Source organism: Anas platyrhynchos, chromosome 38 (assembly GCF_047663525.1).
Source record: "Anas platyrhynchos isolate ZD024472 breed Pekin duck chromosome 38, IASCAAS_PekinDuck_T2T, whole genome shotgun sequence".
NCBI lineage: Eukaryota > Metazoa > Chordata > Aves > Anseriformes > Anatidae > Anas > Anas platyrhynchos.
This window is the reverse complement of record NC_092626.1, coordinates 2941844-2968510: the sequence shown is the minus strand read 5'-3', so window position 1 is coordinate 2968510 and position 26667 is coordinate 2941844. Positions and strand designations below refer to the sequence as shown.

Sequence of the window (26667 nt, the reverse complement as noted above, 5' to 3'; positions counted from 1 at the left end):
AATACCTCCTTGGGAGGTTGTAATTGCTCCAAAATCTTTTTTAGAACTTAACCAAATAGATAGGTGGCCCAGTAAACCCTTGGGGGTAAAATTGTCCACCTATATTGTTGCTTCCGCCCCCATTTCAGGGTCTTTCCAGTCAGAGGTGAATATACATGTATGTTTGCTCTCAGGGCCTGAGAGCACTCCATTAATAACACTGTTATTCCAGTCTAACAATTTACTAGTTGAATGCCCAATTTAATCATCAAATCCCTTCTCAACAAGTTAGTCCCTGCCTTGGGTACATACAATAATTACCCAGTGATCATTTTATCCCCTGGTCTCAGCTTGGTATCCCCCAAAAGTGGCACTGTTATCCCAGCCCCTTCTGCCCCCATCACTTTTTAGGGTTTCATTAGTTAATTTAATCCCTGATACTTTACAAGTCAGTAATGACCTAGCTGTTCCCCAGTGTATTGGGTTTGATGGCAAGGTTCGGGGGCTGTGAGTGGGGGGCGTGGGAAACTGCAGTGGCAGCCCCCGTGAGAAAAACCCAGAAGCCTCCCCGTGGCAGGTAAGGGACAATTTCATCTGGCCCCAAAGGGGCCCACTGCTGCCCAGAGCCAAGCCATGAGCAATACAGTCCGTGCCTCTGTGAGAGCACAGCCACGAAAACAAACAAACAAAGAAACAAACAAAAGCCTGCTGCTCAACAGCAGTTGGGAGAGCGAGAAACCCCCCCGCAGACACCAAAGTCAGTGCAGAAGGAGGGGGAGGAGGCGCTCCAGGCGCTGGAGCCGAAGCCCCCCTGCGGCCGCTGGAGAGGCCCCTGGTGGAGCAGGCTGTTCCCCCCTCCACGATGCTTGGGAAACTGACCAAACACCACAGCAAATATGCAAATATACCAAAACTTCTAGACCGTTACTTAGATAATGCCTACATCACCTTTCCCTGCTCATTCAACTTCAAACAGCTCTGTTAAATACTACATGCCACACCTTTAACACCTTCAGCAACCCTTTTAACACTTCCTTTATCTTTCTCCAGCCTGTACTTTTCTAATACCAGCACCAAAGGCTCAGTCAGGGTCCAACTTAATTCCATACCTTTTCCCTCCAAGATAAACAACATATCAATATAGCATATTTCATCCCATTTTCCTTCTTTCCTCCTTCTTCCACTCCCGATATTCCTATTCGAAGTGGCCAGCCTGGCCACACTTAAAACATCTTATCAAAGCCTGTCCCTGCTAGGACTCAGGCCACAACACAGGCAGCCTTCTTTGCCTGCCATTCCTTCATCTCTCTTCCTCTCCTTTCCATCCTGGCCCTGACTCCCCCTGAAGATTTTCTTCCTCTTTCTCCAACCCTCTGCCTTACTACCTGCTGCACTGTCAATACCATTAGTTTTGCTCTTTTTTTTTTTTTTTTTTCCTTCTTACCTCCCCTCCGGACACACACCTCCAGGGCCTCCCGCAGGAGGGTCCCCCAGTGACTGTTCGCTACATCCCCCCACCTTCTGAAGCATTTTCTGCGTATTCTGCCAGGCTTTAATCACACAATGAACTTTCAAGAGCCCTTGGGATACTGGGTCCTCAGGTCTCATCCCCAAGTACTTTCTCATTCTGACCCCAAGTCTCTCATATGATTTCTGTGTTGCACACTATTATTATTCCAGCCAGGATTGGCAAGTGGGTATTTCTGCCCTGCCGGTATTACCCCTGGTCCTGGAGGATGAGCTCTTTCCCATTCTTGTATAGCAGCTCTCCTCCTGATCATTCCCATTTCTTTCCCTGTAAACAACATACTTATAGACATAATTCCCTCCCCCAAGAGTATGAATCAGGTCGTAGGAACGGGTCTAATTGTTCAACTAGGCTGTTGGGGTCCTTGAATAAAGACTTCCTCTCCTTCTTAAAAGTTCTAACCTCTCTGCTGGTAAGGAGGAGGGGGTAGTTCACCTAAGAGGATATACAGTTATTGTTAGTACTGTTAGTATCAGGGAAGGCAAAATTCTCAATATCTCTTCTACCTTGTTCTAATTCTTGCCAGAGCCTAGAGTACGATCCTTCTTTAGGGACAGTGTTAATTACAGTCCCTGTCTCCCTTCCCGGAGTGACTGCTGCTGCCACCAGTTCAATATTAAGATTATAGGGAACATAACTTGGCTCCTTCTCTAAAAAAGGAATCTTCTTGTTTACACATAGATTTAAAGCCTGAATTTTCATCAGACCCGTATTTTGGCCAAAATACTGCTGTTTCCTTAATTGGTTCTTTTGTCCAGACTGATACACAATATTTAACCTTTTTTTTTAAATTATTTTTCTTTTACAATCCCTCTAATTTTGGGATTATGTTTCCAATTTCTTATAATTCTTCAGGAAGAACTATTAGTAGGCACTCCCCCAGGGATATCTCCCTGTCCCCTGGAACTCATATCTTCCCATCTTTCCTAACCCTCGCCCGTATGTGCTACAGAATTTTCCCTTCTGCAGTGTACCACACACCAACGTACTGAAAGATGGGGGTGTACCGCCAAGCACTTCCCCGTGCCAGCGTTACCGCACACCTGAGTTTACCAGATTCCCTGGTGTACTTCCAAGCACTTCCCCGTGCAAGGATTACCGTACACCAGATTCCCCTGGTGTAGTGCCAGCACTTCCCCGTGCAAGGGCTTACCATACACCAGATACCCGACCCCCAAGGCAATACTTAATATTTCTTACCTTGGTCTGTGCACAGAGTAACCGGATCGATTCTTAAAAACCCGGAGTGCCTACCTTCTTCCTTTCCCCACTACTTCACGGCTCCTGCCTCTTTAACCAGTCTCGGGCCCTCTGTCAGCTTTCCGCAGAACCGCCACCGTCGATGTACAGGACCGCTGAAATCAGCGGGGCATGCCTTCCTGCTGCTGCGGCGGTGGGGCTCCCCAGTAGGTGACTGGATCCCGGACGAGCCCCCAAATTGTGAGAAACACTCCGTAGCCAATAACTTAGGCTCAGGCGAGGATCTCAGTGAAGTAGTAATTTATTCGCGATTGCAATGGCGGGCGCCCACAAGCAGGAGAGAGCGCCTCTACTAGTTCCAAAACACAGTTTATATACCTTTTGATGGCAGGACCCTCCCCTGTTTCCCCACTGAGTGGGTAATCCAGGTTCACAATCTATCTGATGCTTCACAAACAATGCATGGCCTTCAGTTGCCGGCCTGTTAAATTTCAAATTTCTTTTGACATTTTTACTGTTTGAAGTGGTAATGTTTCTTCACTTACCTGACTTGACTTGACACCGTGATTTTCACCTAATTGTCCTAAGGAGTCTGGTTGTCTGCATTTCACTAGGTCGCCTGCTAAACTTTCTTATCACTGTAAGCATATCTCAGTACCACATTCCCTCCTTCTAAACAATGTAACTCTGCAAAAACAACATTTCTATTCCCACACCTAACTACGAGGCACTGTACAACATCACCCCTTCCTTCACCCTTCTGTGAGGGGAATGGCAAAATTTCACTCATATTATTGTCATTTATATTGCCAAATTTTATTTGAAGCCTGATAGTAAGTAGTTACGTGGGCTTTCCTCACCGAATTACCACTTAAAACCCACAATTGCCACCAAACTGCCCCAATTTTGCTGCTTTTTGGCCTCTTTCCGCTGTTGTGGGGGGTTGCTACAGGTTTTCACTACACTTCAAATCTGGATCAAGGGCAAAGAGGAGATAAATGAAAGTAAATATCTGTGCAAATATAAAGTCATAAATAGTGTCTGTAAATATTTATATATATAAAATCTTCCTTTTCAGTTGTTGTGCTCTGGAGTTTAATTTTGCATCTAAACACATTGCATGTAGGGTCTTCTATGTTCCCTTACCGGCTGGAAGGTTTTTCACTTTATTTTTACACCAAGGAGACCTGATTTAACCTGAATGCTATTCTTGTACTTCCAAGGAACATATATTTAATTTAAAATATATTTAACTAACTCTTTTATCGCTTGTTCACCACAGCTGACCTCCAGCTCACCCCCCTTGTCCCCCCCCAGCAGGTCCCGCAGCACCTCATTGTAGATCTCCAGGAAACTGGCGCTGAAACTGTACTTTGGGGGGGTCAGTGGGGCGCAAAATCCCCCCAAAAAGGGGCCCCGAGTGCCTAAAGAACCACCAAAAGCCTCCAAACCCTATAAAGAACCCCAAAGAGCCCCCAAAAGAGCAGACCCAAAGTCCCCAAAGCTAAAGAAATTCCCCCAAAAACCCACCCTAACCCCCCCACCCCAAAAGCCCTACTCCCCCAAGAAAGACCTACCCCCTCAAAAAAAGCCCTAAATTAGCCCCCAAAAGACCTACCCCCAAAAAAGCCCCAAAAAAGCCCCCATAAGCCCTAATCCCCCCAAAAGCACCCCAAGAAGCCCTAACCCCCCCAAATGCCTTAAATCCCCCAAAAGAAGCCCCCAAAAGCTCAAAACCCCCTCAAAAAAGCCCCTAAAAGACCTAATCCCCCAAAAAAAGCTCCCAAAAGCCATAACTCCCCAAAAAGTCTCCCCAAAAGTCCCCCCAAAAGCCCTAACCTCCAAAAAAAGCCCCCCAAAAGCCCTAAATTAGCCACCAAAAAGCCCTAACACCCCCCCAAAAAAAACCAAAAGCCCCCAAAAACCCTAAGCCCCTCCCAAAAGCACTAACACACCCAAAGAAGCCCCCAAAAGCCCTAAACGCCCCCATAAGACGTCCCCAAAAGCCCTAATCCCCCCCAAAAGCACCCCAAGAAGCCCTAAACCTCCCCCAAACACCATAAATCCCCCAAAAGAAGCCCCCAAAAGCTCAAAACTCCCTCCAAAAGGCCCCTAAAAGACCTAATTCCCCCCAAAAATCTCCCCAAAGCCCTAAATTAGCCCCCCAAAAGCTGTAACCCCTCCCAAAAAAGCACCCCAAGAAGTCCTAACCCCCCCAAATGCCTTAAACCCCCCAAAGTCCCAAAAGGCTCAAAACCCCCTCAAAAAAGCCCCTAAAAGACCTAATGCCCCCAAAAAAGCCCCCAAAAGCCGTAATCCCCCAAAAAAGCCCTAAACACCCAAAAAAAGCCTCCCCAAAAGCTCACCAAAAAGCCCTAACCCCCCAAAAAAGCTCCCCAAAACCCTAAAGTAGCCACCAGAAAGCCCTAACACCCCAAAAAAAGCCCCCCAAAAGCCCTAAGCCCCCCAAAAGCGCTAACACACCCAAAGAAGCCCCCAAAAGCCCTAAGCACCGCCCAAAGAAGCCCCCAAAACCCCTAACTCCCCCCAAAAAAGCCCCAAAAGCCCCCCAAAAGCCCCCAAACCCCCCAAAACTCGGTGCCTCAGCCCCCGCCTGCCACCCTTTGTGCTCCAGCTGGCGGGCGCCCCCGAAGAGGTGCCGCACGGCGCGGGGGATCACCCCCCAACTTGTGGGGTCGGCGCCCCCCGGCCCCTCCATGGTGTAGGTTTTGCCGCTGCCCGTCTGCCCGTAGGCGAAGATGCAGACGGGGTACCCGTCCAGGGCCGACTGGGGGGGGACGGGGGGGGTTTATAGGGCAAATGGGGGGAAAAAGGGGTCTTTTGGGGGAAAATAAGGGTCATTGGGGGGAGTTCAGGGGTAAACGGGGGCGTTTGGGGTAGAAAATGGGGGGAAATGGGGGTCTTTGGGGGGAAATGGGGGGGAAATAGGGGTCTTTGGGGGGAAATGGGGGCATTTGGTGGGGCTAACGGGGCACTTTGGGGGCCTTTGGGGTGGAAACTGGGGCAAACGGGCACTTTTGGGGAGAATGGGAAGAAACAGGGGCATTTATGGGGAAAATGGGGGGAAACAGCGCTTCTTGGGGGGGGAAATAGGGCAGAAACTGGAGGGAATGGGGGCACTTGTGGGGGAAATGGGAGGGAAATAGGGGTCTTTGGGGGGAAATGGGGGCGCACACAGCAGAAGACGCGGATGTTCCCCTGGGGAGGGGGAAAAAAAAAGGGAAAAAAAGGTATTTTGTAGAATATCGAGGACTTGAAGAGGACTGGCCCTAAAACGGAGCCTTGGGGGATCCCAATGGTGACCTGACGTGGCCCCAATTGCCACAGCCCTGAGCCCTGCCCGACTGCCACTTGTCAGACAGATTATTTTTCTGTATTTTTCTGTATTTAAGTATGGATATATAAGAAAAACTTTCAGAGTTAAATATTTATATTCTTATATACTCTTACAATTTTGAACAAAAAAACAGAAACGAACCATGACCATTCTGTTGTTTATAGATTTGGGGCAAAACCTAAAAGAAACTATGTATTTTTTTAATTTTGAGCAAGAAAAACTAAGCATTTTATATATTTTTTTTAATTTGAGGGAAAATCAAGTGTTTTTTTTTTTTTTAACTGAGCAAAAAAATGATTTGTTTTTGTATTTTTAAAAATTTGGGGCAAAAACATATGTATTTGTTAAACTCTGAGCAAAAAAGCTCAAAAAATGAAATGAGTTATTCTATTTTAAATTTTGAGAAATAAAAGAAGTGTTCTTTTGACTTTTTAAAATTTCAGTAAAAATCAAAAAAAGAGAGATGATTTTTTATTTCAATTTTGAGCAAACTAAAAAAAGGTTTTGTTTTTCAATTTTGAGAAAAAAGAATAAATGATATTTTTTAACTTTGAGGAAAAAACAGGAATGTTATTTTAAGAAAAGTTTGAGCAAAAAAAAAAAAAACATTTTTTTTTAATTTTGACAAAAACAAAACATGAAATACTAATGTTATTATTATTACTATTATTTATTATTTTTATTATTTTTTACATCTTGGGGTGAAAAATCCCCCGAAACGAATCCTGGTTTTTAAATTATTATTGATATTTTCAGTGTCAGCCCCCCCGGTGCACCTTGAGCTCCTGCAGCTGGTTGTGCAGGCGGCGCCGCTCCATCTCCAGCGCGTGCAAATGCTCCTCCTGCGCCCCCGCCAGCGCCCGCAGCTCCGACACCTCCGCCTCGCGCCGCGACAGCGCCCCCGACACCTCCCGCAGCTCCGCCTGGGGGGGAAAGGCCCGACCCCGTTGGCCAAGAGGCGCCCAACGCCGTCGGCCAAGACGGGGGCGCCCAGAATTGGATGTAAAAATTCAAAACTTTAGGGAAAAAACGCACAGAACTTGGGTACCCCGTCCGCGAAGAGCTTGTAGAAAAAGCACCAAGAATTTGGGGAAATAACCTATAAAATCTTTGGGAAGAGCCCCCCAAAAAACATGGGGAAAAACCATCCAGAATACAGGGGGAGGGGAAACCCACCAAGATTTGGTTGGGAAACACACAGAATTGGTGGAAACTCCCCCAAAGTTTGCGGGAAAAGCCAAGCAGAATTCGGGGAAGAGCCCCCAAAACCTGGAGGAAATGCCCCAATATCAGAAAGGGTTGGGGGGGAAGACCCCAATAATCAGGGGAGCCTAAGATAATAATTTAGGGGGGTACGGGGAATAATTTGGGAGAAGACAACAACTGGGGAAAAATCCGGCAAAACACCCCGAAATCGGGTAAAAAGCCCCCCGAAGCATCTCCAGCTGCGCTCCTCGCAGCCCATTTTGGGGCAGAATCCCGCGTTTTGCTGGTTTTGCCCCGTGGGGGGGGGAAATCAGCCTCGTACCCACCTGGGCGGCCCCCAGCTGCTCCTCCCGGTCCCGCGCCGCCTCCCGGAGCTCCTCCAGCTGCCAGTGCCGCTCCTGGAGCTCAGCCGCCAGCCGCTGCCGCTCGGCCGCCTGCGCCTCCGCCTCCCGCTGCCACCGGGACCGCTCCTCCTGGGACTGCTGCAGCTCCGTGCGCAGAGAGCTGGGAGGCACCGGGGGGGGGCGCCGTTACCGGAGGGGGGGGGGGTCTCTGGTATCGGAGGGGGGGTCCCCGGGTATCGGAGGGGGAAGGGGAGGGTCTTCCGTACCCTGAGGGGGGTTCCCAGTACCAGACGGGGAAGGGGGAGAGTCCCCGGTTACCGGAGGGGGGTCCCCGGGCACTGGAGGGGGAAGGGGACGGGTCCCCGGTTACCGGGGGTTCCCCTGTTACTGGAGGGGGGGTCTCCGGGTACTGGAGGGGGAAGGGGAGGGGTCCCCGGTTACCCGAGGGGAGTTCCCGGTTAACAGAGGGGAAAGGGGGAGGGTCTCCGGTTACCGGGGGGGGTCCCCGCTACCGGAGGGGATAGGGGGAGGGTCACCAGTTACCCGAGGGAGGTCCCCGATACTAGGGGGGAAAGGGACAGGTCCTCTATTACCGGAGGGGGGGTGTCTCCGATACCTTACAGTGGTCCCCGGGTACCGGAGGGGGAAGTGGAGGGTGCTGCCGTACCCAGAGGGGGGTTCCCGGTACCGGAGGGGGAAGGGGACGGGTCCTCTGTTACCGGGGGGGAGTTCCCGGTTACCGGAGGGGGGTCCCCGGTACTGGGGGGAAAGGGGACAGGTCCTCCGTTACCGGAGGGGGGCGGTCCCCGATACCGGAGGAGGAAGGAAACGGGTCCCCCGTTACTGGAGGGGGGTCCCTAGGTACCAGAGGGGTCAGGGGAGGGGTCCCCGGTTACCGGGAGGGTGCAAACCGGTAGCGGGGGGGGGGGGGGGGGTGTTACCGGGGCTCTCACCTCACTTGTCCCTCCAGCTCCTCCTCCCGGGCCCGGCTGTGCTGCAGCTGCTCCCGGAGCTGCCGGTTGTCATCCTCCAGGCCCCTTATCTTCTCCCGCAGCTCCGCCAGCTGCCCCCTCGGGTCCCCCGCCGCCCGCCGCCGCACCCCCGGTACCGGAGGCGGCGCTGCCGATCCCGAAGCCGCCCCCGGGGCCTTTTTCCCGGCCTGGGGGGCTGCGGCGACGGTCATGGCCTTGCGCAGAAGCCCTGGGGGGGGGCACGGGGGGGTCACCGCGACCGAACGGTGGAACCGGGACCCCCCCGGTACAACCGGGACCCCCCCGGTGCCGCCCTACCTGGGCCTGGTGCCGTCGGGACGCTGATAGCCCGCAACGGGGCGCGGCTGCTGGGAGCCCAGCCCGCTCGGGGCCCGGAGCGGCGCCGTTTCTACGGGAGAACGGGAGGGTGAGACCGGAACCGGCACCGGGAACGGGAGCGGGGCCCAACCTGTTCGGGAGCCTCCGGCTCAGGAGCGGCCGCCGCGCGCTTGGCGTGGGCCTTGCGCACCGGTAACCGGGAGGCGGCCGGAAGTGACGCAGCCGCCGCCGTGGCCGGTACCGGGCGGGCGCCGCCGCCGCCGCCGCCGGGCCTCGCCGCCATTGCGGCGCGCACACTCAAACCGCGCCCGCCCCGCGCTCCCATTGGGCGCCGCCTCCGCCAATCGCCGCGCGCCGCCCCGGGGCGCCGGCCAATAGGGAGGCGCGCGGGGGGTCACGTGGCCGCGCCCGCCGGGTAACGGCCGGCAGGGAGGGAGGGGGGAGGCGGGGCTTTAGAAGTAGAGGGCGGGGCTTCGGCGGTGGGGGCGGGGTTTGGGGTTTGGGGTTTGGGGTTTGGGGTATGGGGTCGGCTCCACGGCGGCAGTGGCGGCGGGAGGGGGGGCGTGCGGGAGCAGGGACGGGTCCCGGTTGGGGGGAGGGGCGGCCCGCTGCCGCCGTCCCTCCGCGCCCCCCCCTCGGGCACCCCCCCGCCGCCGCCGCTGCTGTATCACGGTCCTGCGCTGCGGCCGCCGGCCCGGACCCCCCCCGGGCCCCACCCCCCCAAAATTGGACCCCCCCCAAAAAAAATTGGACCCCCTAAAAAGAAATTGGACCCCCCTCATAAAAAATTGGACACCCCCCCATAAGAATCTGACTTCCCCCCAAAAATTTGGACCCCCCCCCAATCGGTAGTGCCCCCCCCTCCAAACTCTGTCTCCCCCCCCCCCGGTTTAGGACTCGCCCCCCTTACCCTACCCCAAATGCCCCCCCCCCCAGCTGGGACCCCCCCCAATCTGCCCCCCCCGAATACCCTACCTGCCCCCCCCCCCCGTTCCAGGACCCCCCAAAACGCCCCCCCATAACCTACAGGAGCCCCCCCATCTGTGCCCCCCCCATATGTTTCATGACCCCCCCCCTCATATTTTGGGACCCCAAAATGCCCCCCCACCCCCCATATGTTGCAGGAAGCACGGGCGAAAGCACGACAGACACCAGCAGAGTCAGATCGTGCTGCTCCCTTTTATTGCCCGAATAGCACAACTTTTATAGTGAACTTTACAGGGGCGGACAATGTTTCACACAAGATTATTTGTCAAAAGCACTCAGACAAACAACTAGAAGAAAACAACCCCACCTGCAAGAAAAGAACCCCCCTTTTGATTAGCAGTCAGGAAAACAACCCCCTTTGTGATTAACGGTCACGTAGACCTTGTCCTTGAGGCCAGCTGCTGGTAACAGTATTTTCTGAGTTTGGCGCTGTGGGAACACTGTCATGGGAACTTCTCATAGTTGCCCTGGTAGCTTGGTTTGCTCAGCTACAGCAAGCCATGGGATTTTTGCTGTTTCAAGAAATCCCTCAACACACATGCAACTAGGCAAAGAAAGTAAGGCTGAAAGCAGGATTGCTACCTTGGACTTTCGAAGAGCCAACTTTGACCTCTTCCGGGACCTGCTTGGGAGTATCTCATAGGATAGGCTGCTCGAAAGCAAGGGTGCTTGTGAGAGCTGGGCTACATTTAAGCAGCACTTCTTCCATGCTCAGGATCGGTGCATCCCAAGGAACAGGAAATCGGGGAAGGGGGGCAGGAAACCTGTGTGGATGAGCAAGGAGCTCATCAATAATATCAAATGGAAGAGGATGGTCTGTGAAATGTGGAAAAAGGGCCTGTCCTCTTGGGAGGAGTATAGATGTGTTGTCAGGGCCTGCAGGGATGCGACCAGGAAGGCTAAAGCCCACCTAGAGATGAGGCTTGCGAAAGAGATAAAGGATAATAAGAAGGGTTTTTCAAGTATGTAAACGGCAAGAGGAAGACTAGGGATAATGTGGGTCCCTTGCTGAATGAGGGGGGTTTCCTGGTCAAGGGAGACGTTGAGAAGGCAGAGATACTGAATGCTTTCTTTGCGTCAGTCTTTGCTTCAAGGACACTCCCCCGGGACTCCTCGCCCCTGGCAATAGGACAAAGGGTCTGGGAAATGGAGGGCTCCCCCCTGGTGGACGTGGGAGTGGTTCGGGAGCGTCTGTGTGGGCTCAACACACACAAATCCCTGGGTCCCGATGGGATGCATCTGCGTGTGCTAAGGGAGCTGGCAGATGTGATCGCCGAACCGCTCTCTATCATCTTTGAAAGGTCCTGGAGAATGGGTGAGGTGCCTGAAGACTGGAGGATAGCCAAAGTCACTCAGAAGTGACCTCGTAGGCCCTTTCTGTGACATGTTGCTGCTGTTGCCCTATCAACTGCAGAGGCAGAAGTGACCTCACAGTCCCTGCCACAGTCACATTCCTCCTGCTGGGGCAGGAGATCCTGAGGCAGAGTTGAGGTCATCAGAGCATTTCCTCTCATCTCCTCCTTGTCGCCTACAAGCAGATCAAATCCATGGCCCCTCACATTCATCTTTGAATGCCGTGTGACTGCATGGAGTGGGTTTACGTGGCATGGTTTTGGTAGTGGGGGGCCATAGAGGTGGCTTTGGTGAGAAGAATCCAGAAGCTGCCCCACGTTAGATAAGGGCCCCACTGCTGGCCAGAACTGGGCCAATAAGCGACATTCTTTGCACCTCTGTGAGAGCATATTTAAACAGAAGAAAAAAAAAAAAAAGGCAAAAAAAAAAAAAAAAAGCTGCTGTAGAACAGCAGCTGGGAGAAAGAGAGGAGTGAGAAATAGCCTTGCAGGTGCTAAGATCAGTTATGAAGGAGGGGGAGACGTGCTCCATGTCCCGGAGCAGAAGTCCCCTGCGGCCTGTGATGAGGACCATGGTGAAGCAGGCTGTCCCCCTTCAACCTGTAGAGGAGACCATGGTGGAGCAGGTGGACCTGCACTGACAGAGGTTGTAGTTTGTGGAGGACCCCTGCCAGAGCAGATTCCAGGCCAGACCTGTAACCCGTGGAGAGGAGCCCACGCAGGACCAGGTGACCTGGCAGGAGCTGCTGCCCGTGGGGGACCCAGGTTGGAGCAGTTTGCTCCTGAGGGATGGACCCCATGGTCTGGAGCAGTTTTTGATATCTTGCCTCCTGACCTCCCCAGATATGTCCTTGTGTTTGGGGCAGCTTTTCAAACATTGCCTGCAAGATCCTGTCTCCCTGCATGGGGACGGTCAGTTTCTGAGACAGAAGTGACATCTTAGTGGGATGGAAGGACACAGCATGCTGTAGGCAGGCCCTGCACAGCATGCGTAGCAGCCCTGCACAGCCCCTGAGGGGCCCAGCCCCAGTTCGTGCCCCCCAGCTTGTGCTCCAGAAGGGCTCCCCTAGGTCCTGTGTCACTTTTCCCACCTGGGTCCCTCGGCTATCCAAGGAAACCTTGGAGGCAGTGTCCACCTCTGACTGGAAAACTGAAACCAGCCATGAAAATAGATTGAAGAAACAGTTCAAAGCTGTGCAAAAAAGGATTCTAAGTAATAGCTGAAATAATCTCCCTTGCCAGCATCACCAGCTTTTTTTTTTTTTCTATGAATGTTCATTATTTATTTACACAGTTTTCCATTGACAACACCATGGAGAAGTGCAATAAATCAAATTATGCTTTCTTGAACAATAGTTTTATGCAAACATTTAGGAAAATACATTTTACATAAACACACATTTACCAAAACACATTTCCCAACAATTCTAATGCTTCTTTCTTTTTTTCCTTTTTTTTTTTTTTTTCTCCTCCATTTCTTCTGTCCTTGAAGAGCACTCTGAGGGAGAGTCATTGCATTAAAGATTAATGCATGTTTAAAAGACTGAGATTGAGAAATACGCTCCATGCCATCATGAAGGGAGATAACAAAGAGTGTCAACAGTGTTGGCCCAAGTGCCCATCACTGAGGGATGCTGCTGGTAACTGGCTGAAAGGAGGACTTTGTACCACTGACACCTTGCCCCCAAAAACATCATCCCCTTTTTCAGTCCAAATATCACCAGTGTGGCTAAAGGGAACCCCAGGAAACCATGGCAAAGGCCTTGCTAAAGTGCAGGTTCACCTCGTTCCCTTCTTTCCCCTCCCCTTCTGTTTCAGCAGTTCCTTTGGTTCCTCCAACTGCCTGAAGAAGGCTGTGGCAGGACTTTCCCTATCACATTCCCAGGGTTAGAGGTGACAATTGCAGTTCTGCCAATCCTTTTTCTTGCCCTTCCTGAAGATGCGTTTGATGCCCACATTTTTCAAGTCCCCAGAAATCTTGCTGATCCAAATGCCTGACAGCCCGGTCGAGAAAGGCGGGGTAGTGTGACATAACAGAGAGGGGCATCTGCAATGAACCTATGCAAAAGGGGTTCCAGGAATCTCACAGGGACACTGGGGGTTGTTCCTGGAATCACACAGGGCAATGGCAGGGCTGTGTGAGGTGTCCACATCTGAGCAGACCTCATACACACATGCCTTTAGAGAGAGCTCCTGCAGTCACTGCCAGAGGCTGGGAGACACCTCAGCTGTGGGGTGCCTCGCCCTGCTCTGCCCTCCTCTGAGATACCCCAGGACATGAGGAATGGGCACAGAGACCTCGGTTCAAGGAGGAACGTCCCAGAGCTGCCTTCAGGTGGCTTCGCAGGGGACGTTACTTGGCCTTGTGACGCTATCTGCCCAGCTGGCCTTCATGAGACTTCTAGGAATAGCGGATGGCCTTTGTGCTCCTTCGTGTTCATCTCTCCACACACATATGACGTGCCTGCCAGCACCAGCATTGGGTTTCTCTTTCAATGTCTCCCATGCACATACAGCAGGCCCTGCTCTTCTGGGAAATCGTATCCCTCAAGAAGCAATGAGCAATGGCCTGGCCAGCCATTGCTGAACTTACTACCCACACCTCTGAGCTTGTGATGGCACTCTCCAGAGTATGAAAAATTATTAAAAAGAAAACCTTGTTCCTGCAATGCATTCTGAGTCATATGCAGAAGACAATAGGCTTTTTTTTTTTTTTTTTTTTAAATATTAGTTCATCAGTTTCCTCAAGGCATCCTTGAGCTCCTGGTTCCTCATGCTGTAGATGAGTGGGTTCACTGCTGGAGGCACCACTGAGTACAGAACGGATACCACCAGGTCAAGGCATGGCGAAGAGATGGAGGGGGGCTTCAAGTAGGCAACCATGACAGTGCTAACAAACAGGGAGACCACGGCCAGGTGAGGGAGGCATGTGGAAAAGGCTTTGTGCCAGCCCTGCTCAGAGGGCATCCTCAGCACCACCCTGAAGATCTGCACATAGGAAATAACAATGAAAACAAAAGAACCAAAGACTAAGGAAAAACTGAAAACAAGTAGCTCAAATTCCCTGAGGTAGGCATCTGAGCAGGAGAGCTTGAGGATCTGGGGGATTTCACAGAAGAACTGCTCCACAGCATTGCCATGGCAGAGCGGCAGGGAAAATGTGTTGGCCATGTGCAGGACAGCTTGGAGAAAGTCACTGCCCCAGGCAGCTGCTGCCATGGTGGCACAAGCTCTGCTGCCCAGGAGGCTCCCATAGTGCAGGGGCTTGCAGATGGCAACATAGCGGTCATAGGCCATGGCAGTGAGAATTGAAAACTCTGAACCAAAGAAGAAGACGAAAAAGAGAACTTGTGCAGCACAGCCTTGATAGGAGATGGTCCTGGTGTCCCAGAGGGAATTGGCCATGGCTTTGGGGACAGTAATGGAGATGCATCCCAGGTCGAGGAGGGCGAGGTTGAGGAGGAAGAAGTACATGGGGGTGTGGAGGCGGTGGTCGCAGGCTACAGCGCTGAGGATGAGGCCGTTGCCCAGGAGGGCAGCCAGGTAGATGCCCAGGAAGAGCGCAAAGTGCAGGAGCTGCAGCTCACGCGTGTCTGCAAATGGCAGCAGGAGGAACTCGCTCACAGAGCTGCTGTTGGGCATTTTCTGACATTGAACACAGTTGTCTGTTGAAAAAGAGAAGGCAGAATAAAGTTAGAAGAGACTTCTCTGAGGAAAACATTTTGAAAGTCTTAGAGCACTCTCATCCCAAGCCTCTCTCTTTGCAGGAGAATCTTTCTGCAGCTCTACCGCTTGAGTCCCGGATGATTCTTTCTGAGGCTGACACTGGGAGCGGGGATTCCTGTGGGCTCCAGAGGAGTCCTTCCTGCTGTGAAGCATTCAGGAAGCAGGAAAAAGGGGGAAACTGAAGTTCAGTCCATTTATAAGATCCATGAACTTCGCAGTGTTGTTGCAAAGAACACCTCCCTCCAGTATAGAGCAAGGCTGATTTTCTTATGCTGAGTACAACAAGCACACTCTACTGTTTCCCAATATGTAGAGAGCTTAAAGCAGAGAAGCCCCAGTCCCACTGCAGATGGACAGAATCCTCACCTTGTCTGCAAGTGCATGAGCAGGACCTCAGCTTCTCCCTCTTTGCCAGGGCTGCAGAGGCCTCACTCCAGCTGCCCACAGACAGCCAGTCAGCAGCAAGGACATGGCCTTAGTGCAGAGGTGTCTTCTCCTTGTGGCACCTGGAGAACACAAGGATGCCAAGAGAGAGCTGCATCCTGCTGGAGAGCAGCCTGAAGACCAGGAGAACACCCCATGGACAAACATGAATACTCATAAGCTGGACTGTCCCAGCATCCCAGCTCCATCCCTTCAGTGTCTGGAGGAGGCTTAGCACTTGGCTCCTGGCTGTCCAGGGGAAGCTGGGTTATGGCTCTCCATGGACTTTCTGCCAGACGTCCTCACCTCACAGTGCAATCCAGCAGCAGTCTCAAAGCCTACTGCATTGCCCACTGCCCTCCCAGAAACAAGACCCAGGAGGAGACACTTCCAGGACCTGCAGCTGCATGGCCCTGCAGCCAGACACTTACCTTGTCAAGGGCTGTGCAGATTTCTCCTGCAGGCAGCTCTCAGCATCCACCCACTCCCAACTGCCTCCAAGTCCTCTCTCCTTCTCTCCTCTCTTTGTGCCAGCTGCGGTCAGAGCCCCCAACCCTGCTGTGCTGTGCAGTGGAGCTGCTCCTGGGCAGAACTGTCTCTCTGCACCAGATCCCTCTTGCCAGGAGCAAGACTCAAAGAAAAAAGAAAGACTGGATTTGGAGACGTGGCATTTTTCAGGCTCAAGACTGGTGAACTATCCCTAATTAAACTGGTGTTTTTCAGAACTATTTTCCAACCTTTTTGCCATTTGAGTTTCTCATTGTTGGAGAAAAATATGTGAATGGCAATACTGTCTAATAAGCAATAAAATGAGAAGAGATAATGTGTTATTCAGACTCTCAAAAACAAATCTGAAAGTTGTTTTTTTGTTTGTTTGTTTTTGTTTTTTTCCCTGATGTTTTGTCTCAGTGCTAAGATGCTTGAAACAGGATCTAATCACATTCCCTGCATGGGTATGATCTTCAATGTTTCTGTTCAGATTTTTTAAAATCGTTGCAAACATCTACTGACAGTATCCATTTAGAACGTTTCTCAGATCTTTCCTGTACTGATAATTATTTGGCAGGGACCAGGACTTGCTACTACAAGACTGTTGTATACTAGGGTGAGACTACTATCAACGGAAGGAGGAATTTGTTGGCTTATCGGAAATCCAGAGGAAACCAGCTGTGAGGCCTACCATTGAACACTGCTCTATGAATGCCAAGCAACATCTAAAATGTTAAAAATAGGCTTCAATCCTTAGAACCATAGGCTTTCAAACCTCAACGTTTGTTCTAATTGTCTTGGTGTGAGAAAGCTACTGATACTCTCATTTCTTGAGTAGTTGCAGGCAGAGAAAGTCTGAGCCTCTTGCCGTGTCATGGGTTTACGTGGCAAGGTTTTGGTGTTAGGGGGCCACAGGCGTGGCTTCTGTGAGAAGGATCTAGAAGCTGCCCCATGTTTGGCAAGGGCCCCACTGCTGGCCAGAGCTGAGCCAGTAAGTGATGTTGTTTTGCGCCTCTGTGAGAGCAGATTTAGGAAAAAAAAAAAACACAACACTGCGCCACACAGCAGCTGGGAGAGTGAGAGGAGTGAGGAACAGCCTTGCAGGCGCCAAAGTCAGTGAGGAAGGAGGGGGAGAGGTGCTCCAGGCACACAGCACAAGTTCCCCTGCGGCCTGTGGTGAGGCCCATGGTGAAGCAGGCTGTCCCCCTGCAGCCCATGGAGTACCACGGTGGAGCAGGGTTCCACGCTGCAGCCCGTGGAGGAGCCCACGCAGGAGCAGGTGACCTGGTAGGAGCTGCTGCCCGTGGGGGACCTGTGCTGGAGCAGTCTGCTCCTGAGGGATGGACCCCATGGTATGAAGCCATGTGGGAGCAGTTCTGGAAGAGCTGCTGCCTGTGGGAAGCCCACGCCAGGTCAGTTCAGCAAGGCCTGCATCCTGTGGGAGGGACCCCACAGCACAGGGGACAAGAGTGATTGAGAAGGAGCGGTGGAGAAGCGCTCTAGACTGACCGAAACCCCCATTCCCCCACTCCCCTGCGCTACTCGGGGGGAGGAGGTGGAAGAGGGTGGATGGGGGGATAGGTGCTTTTGGTTTCTTTCCTTTGTTTCTCGCTTTTCTAGCTGCGTAGGAATAGGCAGTAAGTCTTACTGTCCCCCTATGCTGAGTCTGTTTTACCAGTCACAATAATTACTGCGCGTCCTCCCTGTCCTTATCTCAACCCTTGAGCCCTTTTGCTTGTGTTTTCTCCCTGTTCCTCTTTGAGGAGGGGGAGTGAGAGAGCGGTTGTGGTGGAGCTTGTCTGCCCACCTGAGTAAAATCACCACACTGTGTAAGGAGAAAAGCAAGGCAGAGTACACATACCCACACGTCAGGCGACATAGCAATCCAGCTGGCCATACTGTGACCTGTGATGTTTATGCATGTATCTACTCCTTGCTATTTTTCCCCTAAAATACTGTTCCTTTCAGGGAAAGGATTACATACTGCTTTTTCTGTTTAATCATCAACTTGGTGATGAGCTTGAGACCTTTAGAAGCTACTTAGAGAACCAGAATTTTATATCAAACTTTGACTTAAAAGTTGGACATGCAAAATCTACAGATCCAGAGGCAGATGCAGGGATAAAACTGTATGGAAACTGACTTTTAGATCAATAAAACTCACACATACTTTGTTGTTGTTATTAGTGGTTGTTATTATTAAAAGTCCATGCAATGGCCAGTCGTACAAATTGTCAACTGTCAATTGTAGAAAACTGGAGAGCGGCTAAAACTGAGCCATACAAGGAAGTAAACTTCCAAATAATAAATGCAATTACTTTTTATAAAATGAACTTTTTAATTTAATTTAATTTAATTAATTTATTTATTTTTTAAGAAATAGCTTCCTGAGTCCAATCTCTGTTTGCCAAAATATGGTCTTGAATCTAGGTTCCTCACATTGGTGTGAGTGCCTGCCTGTAATGTGCTGTGGAGGTTGGCTATTAGGCTCTGTGTGTGGCAGCAAGGTCATTTGTGAACCTCATTCACTGCAAACAGGGACATGTCAGAGAAACTATTTAAACATGTATCGTTTCTCTCTTCACACCTAGTCTCTACTTTTCATCTGCAGTCCCTTCTCATCTACTCACATTTTTCTTCCAGCACCAGTAGCAAAACAGATGGGCTCACAGGTCATGGGGAATTTATGGGGAATGCTGTTTCAAACGTGTTACTGGCCACAAGATGCTTCTTTTCCTATTGTTCAGTGAATGGGACTAGATAAAGCACTACACTTCCCTGATACAATTGCAGGTTTTTTTTCTGGCTTCATCCCTGATGAATTACTTGTATTTTGAAAATGTGTTCTTAAAGATATCTCAGATCTTTCCCTGCATTTCCTTTGGTGAAGCTTGATTCTTTTGGGCTAATTTTAATTTATTTAACGTTCAGTAAGGGTCTGATTTTATTTAACATGCACGTGCAACTTACCCCCCCAGTCTTAATGGCATTGCAACCACATGCACTGCCCTATATGTTTATTGTAATACTCCTCCCAGCTTTCATTGCATTCATCGTGTCTAGTTTATTTCTAGTCACTATATCCACATTACCCTTTTCCTGTGGCCTGAGTGGCTTTTGAGCATATTCTGTAAGGAAGCAATCCTGTATTAGTCTTATAATCATGCTTGCTTGGTAGTTTTTCCCACTAACATTTTCCTAGGAAATGTCTAGGTAATTGAACTCCTCCACTGGATCGTTACGCTGGATTCAATACAGACTTCCTTCATCTGTAAAAACATTTCCTGATATGCTTTCTCATCCTCTCCTGAAAGTCTCTGGCAAGGTCCAAGGACTAACTTTTTCCATATCTCATTCTTCAGTTTACTTCCAATAGTCCCTGTTGTGTCAGCCAAAATCCTAGTGTCATTTATTGCTGTTTATTCGGTATTCTCCCTGTACGCAAATTACTCCCTCCCTCATTACTTTTGTTTTACCTCACCCATCTGCAAACTTTATACCTTGGTAATTTTATCTCCCAGTTGATACCTTGATTTAACCAAGTCTCTGTCATTCCAATGTAATCATAATTTTCCCTCAACATATGTTTCTAATACAGCAATCTTGTTACATACATGTATGTTTCTAGCATTTGTAAAACACATTCATCCTGTTCTTTGTCCTTTATGGTCACTTTTATTTTTTGAATGTGTAGAAAGAAAGGGTTTCCGCATTGACTTAATTTACAAATTCAGTGCCCCTTTCTCTAAGCGTTAAAGTCCTTATCTTTTTTGTCTGTGTGAACTCTGCCTTCTGAGCAATAAAAGAAAATTAAGACTCTTTAAATTACTTTTCTCATCTCAGTCTGAAAGTGAAAAACTGCAAAGTCAATCTCTTTATTTTGAAGGGTTGTTAAGCCTTCTCTTTAGGTAAGAGACCTCAAACTTCTCTTCACAGAGGATTTTGAACCAGTATACCAGTAGTTAGCCTATAAGCTCAATCCTTTGCCTCCTTTATTCAGATTGCCCTTTGAAAGTTACTTAAATGGTAGACGCACGTGATTAGTTCTTTCTTTGTCAAGCAGACACTCACGCTGTCAGTCCTCTCTGGGTGCCAATACCTTCAGTGTGGACTAAAATTCCTGGAAGCTTTCTGACACCCTTTCAGTATTTTGAACTTTTGTCTGGTTGAGAATTGGAATATTGATTTACTGTCTGGGTTGCTTATACCACGTGTCGTCGTTCCCCCCGCCCGCTTTTTTTTCTTCATTGTTCTCCTTTTCTGACAGAGCTAGGGTGATACAGAAGAGTTTGGATGCTTATTAATCAAAAATAAATCTAATTTTGGAAGTGGAAAACAATCACTGATCTATCTGTAAATGGCAGAGAGCTGCTCTCTAGCTATCTTGCAGCTGCCCATGGAAAGTACAAATCTGGGCTCAGAGGGCTGAAATAATTACACCCTGTTCTGTTTTGAACCAGTCTAATCTTCACTTCAGCTGCTGCTGCCTAAACACAGGGCAGCACCTTAACAATCCAAATGGCTGATTACATGATATATTTACCACTTTTCCTAATCTGAGAAAAGCGCAGTTCAAAAATATGTGTTTCTTAGTTGAATAAAGCCGGAAGAAAAGTGATTCTTCCGTAACTCAGTTTTATAGCTTCGCTCTTCCTTTCCTCCTTTCTCACTTTCACTGTGTCCTATTGTCAGCTGTTCCTCTCCAGTTGCCTTATTTTACAGCTGTTGCTTCCCACTTCTTTTGATATATTTCCCTATAACCCATGTCTACATCTGCACACCAACCTTCTCTTTTCTAGCTAACCGGAGACATATTTCACTGCAGTTCTGTGAGCTGCATGGGCTATTATGATTCTGCCAGCTGATGAAGATTGACCTGCTGTAGAGGGAATGAAAAACTGGGACGTCTTTTCATTCTTCCTGTCAGTAAAACAGTTGCTTCTAAGCCTTCCATTAAGAAAAATAATAATAAAAAAAATCCACCATATTATATTACAGTAAAACTACAAAGTGCAGGGAGATTGATTTAGGCAACATGTGTTTATCCAGATTGGAACATACTTCGAAGTCTGAGGGTGAGGGCCTCATGCTTCAAAGAGCTCTAAGGATTTATGGAACAGTCTGAGAGTGCCGTGTGAACCCATCAGCGTGGACACAGATCTTGGAATCTAGATGTTGGTGTTTGACACATGAATGAACACATGAAACATAAGTAACACTGATCCCTGTTTGAAGGAGATGAGCCTTTGATGAGTGGAAGTGGTTTTATTTTGCTGTATCATGGGATAGAGAGCATGGGAAGCAGTGCATCACTAGTTAGTTCAGAAGTGACTGATAGATAGGGTGGACCTTGCTAGCTCTTGTGCAATCTGTTTGCTACTCAGAGAACTCCTTTCTTTCTGCAGTGAGATATATCTTCCTCAGAAGTAAATGGAATCTAGTTATTTGTGGGCTGAAATAAGAACAAATTGAAATATAGAAAGAACTGTGCCTAGATCAGCAGAGCAATGAAGAAAAAGTCCAAGAGAGGAAAAAGTGTATCACAGCATAAGAGAGGAAAAAGGTAATTCAGAATGCAAGCGAATGCATGTAGGAGAAGAAACTAAACAAAATTACACAAAACTATAGAAGAAATAGATTAAGAATATAGAAGTAAAAGATAAGTAATAGAGAGTGAAAACATGCTTACACCAAGAAAACTGTGTTTAAAAACATGCATTTACCTAACTTAGTACTTTAACTTGCAAAATAACATGGCCTCAGTGCCAAAGATCACTTGACTACTGTTAGCTTGTGCAGCACTAAAAGCATAAGCATGTCAATTGCTTATTTGCATGATTTTTCATATTCTAAGAGTTGATATGGAAATGATCCGTTCTGTATCAGTACAATTTCTGAACACTTGAAAAGAGATACTGTGGCTTACCCTTCAGAAGAGAATCTCGAGAGCCGAGTCCAGGGGGACAATCACTTCCCTAGCCCTGCTGGCCACACTGCTTCTTATTCCAGCCAGGATGCTCTTGGCCTTCCTGGCCACCTGAGCACACTGCTGGCTCATATTCAGCCGACTAGCCACCATCACTCCCAGGTCCTTCTCTGCCTGGCAGCTCTCCAACCACTCATCTCCCAGCCTGTAGCTCTGCTTGGGGTTATTGAGCCCCAGGTGGAGGACCCGGCACTTGGCCTTGTTGAACTTCATGCAGTTGGCCTCAGCCCATTGGTCCAGCCTATCCAGATCCTCCTGCAGAGCCTTCCTACCCTCGAGCAGATCGACACATGCACCTAACTTGGAGTCATCTGCAAGATCACTGAAGGTGCACTCGATCCCCTCATTCAGATCATCGATAAAGATATTAAAGAGGACTGGCCCTAGTAGTGAGCCCTGGGGAACTCCATTAGTGACCGGCCTCCTACTGGCTTTAACTCCAGATAAATGTAACTGGATTACAACAGCAGGCATGTTTCTAGCCACACGTGCCTTTTTCCAGAGAGAAAGCTGAAGAACATGGCAACCCACAGCCTGCTGCACCCTGAGGGGCAAGGGCAGAGCAAAGCCCAGGCTGGCACAACACAAAGCGTTGGGGACGGCCATGGCTCCGGAATGCTGGCCCCAGCGGTGGTTGGGCGGTTGGGCAGGCCTGTAACAGCTGCCCGTGCTGACGGGGAGGCTGCTCGGCTGCCTGCTCCTCCCGCTCAAGTGTCCGCTCCAGACACAACCTCAAGCAGAGGGAGTCAGCTTCTTTTTCCTCTCTCTTCAAGCAGGACGGTGACACGATTGGGTCAGGACGAGAGTGACCTCTGCATGAGGATGACGGGACACGGACAGCATCAGTGAGTCGCTAGATACTCTTGAGCAGAGAGGCAGGGGCTGCCCATGGTCACAGGGAGGTGCTGCTTTGTTTTGTGCTTCTTCTCTTTCAGCCAGACACACACAGCGATGAGACCAGACCACGGCAAACTCCTAGCCTCTCTGCCCTCGACAACTGAGCTGGAAGGAAGAGCTGCCAACGCTCTCCAGGACAGGTAGGATCGCCCCAACCCATACCCACAAGGCTCTAACTGCAAGCAGGATGGTGACACGATCGGGGTAGGACAGCAGTGACTGCTCCATCAGGACGATGGGACAGGGAGAGCCTCGGTGAGTCCTGGTAGACCCTTGGGCACAGAGGCAGGGTCTTCCTATGATCACAGAGGGATGCTGCTCCGTTTGTTCTGTCTGTTATTAAAGCCAGACACACACAGCGATGGGATGAGGCCAAGGCACAATCCTGGCTTGTCTCCCATTGAGAAGTCAGGTGGAAGGAAGTTCCAGCGCTCTCCAGGACAGGTAAGATCTTCCCAACCCACACCCACCAGGCACTAACAGCAAGCAGGAAGGTGACACGCTCGGTCCAGGAGGGCAGTGACCACTCCATGAGGACGATGGGACAGGGACAGCTTTGGTGAGTTGCTAGAGACCCTTGGGCACAGAGGCAGGGGCTGCCCATGTTAAGAAGGATGCTGCTCTGTCTCTTGGTGCTTCTGTTTCAGCCAGAAACACAGAGCGATAGAACCAGACCACGGCACAATCCTGGCCGCTCTCCCCTTGAGAAGTCAGCTGTAAGGAAGAGCTGCCAACGCTCTCCAGGACAGGTAAGATTGCCCCAACCCACACCCACCGGGTACTAACAGCAAGGAGGACGGTGACATGATCGGGATAGGACGGGAGTGGTCCCTGTATCAGGATGATGGAACAATGACAGCCTCGGTGAGTCTCTGGAGACCGTCGGGCACAGAAGTAGGGGCAGCCTGTGCTCTGAAGAGGATGCTTCTCCATTTGTTGGTTCTTCTTTTTCAGCCAGAATTTCACGGCGATTGCACCAGACCATGTCAAAATCCTTGCCGCTCTCCCCTTGAGAAGTCTTCTTGAATAAGAGCTGCCATCACACTCCAGGACAGGTAAGATTGCCCCAAAACACACCCAGCAGGCTCTGACTGCAAGCAGGACGGTGACATGATCGAGGTAGAAAGGGAGTGATCGCTGCATGAGGTTGACGGAACAATGACAGCCTCGGTGAGTTGCGGTAAAGCCTCGGGCAGAGAGGCAGGGGCTGCCCGTGTTCACAGAGGGATGCTGCTCTGTCTCTTGGTGCTTCTCTTTCAGCCAGAAACACCCAGCGATGGAACCAGACCACGGCACAATCCTGGCCTCTCTCCACTTGAGAAGACTTCTGGGAGGAAGAGCTGCCAAGACTCTCCAGGACAGGTAAGACTGCCCCAAAACACACCCCAGCATGGTCTCATATCAAGCAGGACAGTGACACGCTTGGGCCAGGACGGGAGTGAGCGCTCCATCAGGATGACAGGAGATGGATTGACATGGTGAGACACTCGAGGTTGTTGGGCACAGAGGCAGGGTCAGCCCCTTGTCACACGGGGATGCTGCTCCGTTTGTTCTTTCTCTTATTAAAGCCAGACACACAGAGCGATGGGAAGTAGGCCACGGCACAATTGTGGCGACTCTCCCTTTGAGAGGACATCTGGAAGGAACTTCCAGCGCTCCCCAGTAAGAGTAAGATCTCCCCAACCCACATCCACCACTGTTCACAGAAAGCAGGAATGTGACACGATCAGGCTAGGATGGCAGTGACCGCTCCATGGAAACGACGGAACACGGAAAGCCTCGGTGAGTCACTAGAGACCCTTGGGCACAGAGGCAGGGGCTCCCCGTGTTCACAGAGGGATGCTGCTCTGTCTCGTGGTGCTTCTCTTTTAGCCAGTAATGTACAGCAATGGAACCAGAGAATGGCAGGCGACCCTTGGGCACTCAGGCAAACGCTGCCCATGGTTACAGATGCTGCTCTGTTTGGTGCTTTTCCTCTTTCAGACAGGAACACGCGTAGGGATGAGAGCAGACCACGGCACACTGCTGGCCTCTCTCGTTTTGAGAGCTCAGCCAGAAAGGATGCCAGCACTCTCCAGGACAGATAAGACAGCCCCAAGCCATTCCCCACTGTGGTGTCACGCTCGGACCAGGAGTGCAGTGACCGCTCAATTAGGATGATGGAACAGATATGGCATCGGTGAGTCGCTGGAGACCCTCGTGCACAGAAGTAGGGGCAGCCTGTGGTCTCAGGGGGATGCTGCTCCGTTTGGTGCTTCTCCTTTTGTAGCCAGATTCACACAGCGATGGGACAAAACCACAGCACGCTCCTGGCCACTCTCCCCATGAGAACTCAGCTGGACGGAAGAGCTCCCAACACTCTACCTGACAGGTAAGATCACCCCAAGCTACACCCCCGATGGTCCACAGCAAGCAGGAAGCTGACAGAATGGGGGCAGGACGGCAGTGAATGCTGCATCAGGAAGACGGAACACAGACAGGCTCGGTGAGTCACTAGATACTCTTGAGCAGAGAGGCAGGGGCTGCCCATGCTCACAGGGAGGTGCTGCTTTGTTTTGTGCTTCTTCTCTTTCAGCCAGACACACACAGGATTGCCTCCAGACCACGGCACAATCCTGGCCTCTCTGCCCTTGAGAAGTCAGCTGTTAGGAACTTGCAGCGCTCTCTAGGACAGTTCAGATCTCCCCAACCAAAGCCCAGCAGGCTGGCCGTTGCTGCTCTGTTTGGTGCTTTTCCTCTTTCAGCCAGAAACGGCACAATCCTGGCGTCTCTGCCCTCGAGCACTCATCGGCGAGGAAGAGCTGCCAACGCTCCCTAGGACAATTAAAATCGCCCCAACCCACACCCACCAGCCTCTAACAGTAAGCAGGAAGGTGACACGCTCGGGCCAGGAGGGCTGTGACTGCTCCATGAGGATGATGGAACAGGGACAGCTTTGGTGAGTCGCTAGAGACCCTTGGGCACAGAGGCAGGGGCTTCCTGTGTTCACAGAGGGATGCTGCTCTGTTTCGTGATTCTCCTTTTGCAGCCAGATTCACACAGCGATGGGACCAAACCACAGCACACTCCTGGCTACCTTCCCCTTGAGAAATGTGCTTTAAAGAAGAGCTCCAAGCACTCTATAGGACAGGTAAGATCGCCCCAACCTCCAGCTGCGATGGTCCACGCAGGAAGCTGACAGGACTGGGGCAGGATGACAGTGAATGCTGCATCAGGAAGAAGGGATATAGACAGCGTCGGTGAGTCGCTAGATACTCTTAAGCAGAGAGGCAGGGACTGCCCATGCTCACAGGGGATTGCTGCTCCATTTGTTGCTTTTCCTCTTTCAGCCAGAAACGGCACAATCCTTGCCTCTCTGCCCTTGAGCACTATGCTGGACGGTAGAGCTGCCAACGCTCTCCAGGGCATGTACATGTAAGATCGCCCCAACCCACATCCACCTGCCTCTACCAAAAAGCAGGAGGGTGTCACGCTCGGGCCAGGAGGGCAGTGACTGCTCCATGAGGACGACGGGACAAGGACGGCCTCGGTGAGTCGCTGGAGGCCCTCGGGCACAGAGGAAGGGGTAGCCCGTGTCGACAGAGGGATGCTGCTGCGTTTGGTGCTGCTTCTCTTTCAGCCAGAATCACACGGCGATTGGACCAGACCACGGCACAATCCTGGCTGCTCTCCCGTTGAGAAGTCAGCTGGAATAAAAGCTGCCAATGCTCTCTGGGACAGGTAAGCAGTCTGCCTAATTGTTTCTGTAGCAAGCTCCTCATCTTTTATTATTGAATTACGATCATATGGAATAATACTAATCTTAATACCTAGAATTTCTCATCAATCACTATAAAATACTTAATGTACAGTCATCCTTTTGTGAGGATAAACCAGTGAGGT

The 26667-nt window shown here is 50.5% G+C and overlaps 1 protein-coding gene and 2 long non-coding RNA genes across 6 annotated transcripts in view; 1 reads left to right on the top strand and 2 right to left on the bottom strand.

Moving 5' to 3' along the window:
• LOC140001171 (uncharacterized) overlaps window positions 1-9352 on the bottom strand; it is a 195418-nt gene extending 186066 nt beyond the window's left edge. The window contains exons 1-6 of one of the 4 annotated variants that reach the window (XM_072032362.1): window positions 9056-9336; window positions 8905-8995; window positions 8569-8815; window positions 7598-7775; window positions 6842-6988; window positions 1506-3679 (exon numbers count right to left, since the gene is read on the bottom strand). In XM_072032362.1, coding sequence (XP_071888463.1) covers window positions 3674-3679; window positions 6842-6988; window positions 7598-7775; window positions 8569-8815; window positions 8905-8995; window positions 9056-9250 — 864 coding nt within the window. In that variant the 5' untranslated portion in view covers window positions 9251-9336 and the 3' untranslated portion in view covers window positions 1506-3673. Of the gene's footprint in view, window positions 1-1505; window positions 3680-6841; window positions 6989-7597; window positions 7776-8568; window positions 8816-8904; window positions 8996-9055 lie in introns of those variants that run through there. The other 3 variants (XM_072032359.1, XM_072032360.1, XM_072032361.1) reach the window with 3 other exon arrangements.
• A 677-nt stretch (window positions 9353-10029) lies between these two features.
• LOC140001160 (uncharacterized) lies at window positions 10030-16483 on the top strand. Its single transcript, XR_011806288.1, has 2 exons — window positions 10030-11992; window positions 12757-16483. It is a non-coding gene; the product is annotated as an uncharacterized lncRNA (long non-coding RNA).
• On the bottom strand, window positions 14837-15982 carry LOC140001159 (uncharacterized). Its single transcript, XR_011806287.1, has 3 exons — window positions 15845-15982; window positions 15357-15496; window positions 14837-14929 (listed from the first exon to the last, which is right to left on the bottom strand). It is a non-coding gene; the product is annotated as an uncharacterized lncRNA (long non-coding RNA).
• Window positions 16484-26667: the final 10184 nt, after the last annotated feature.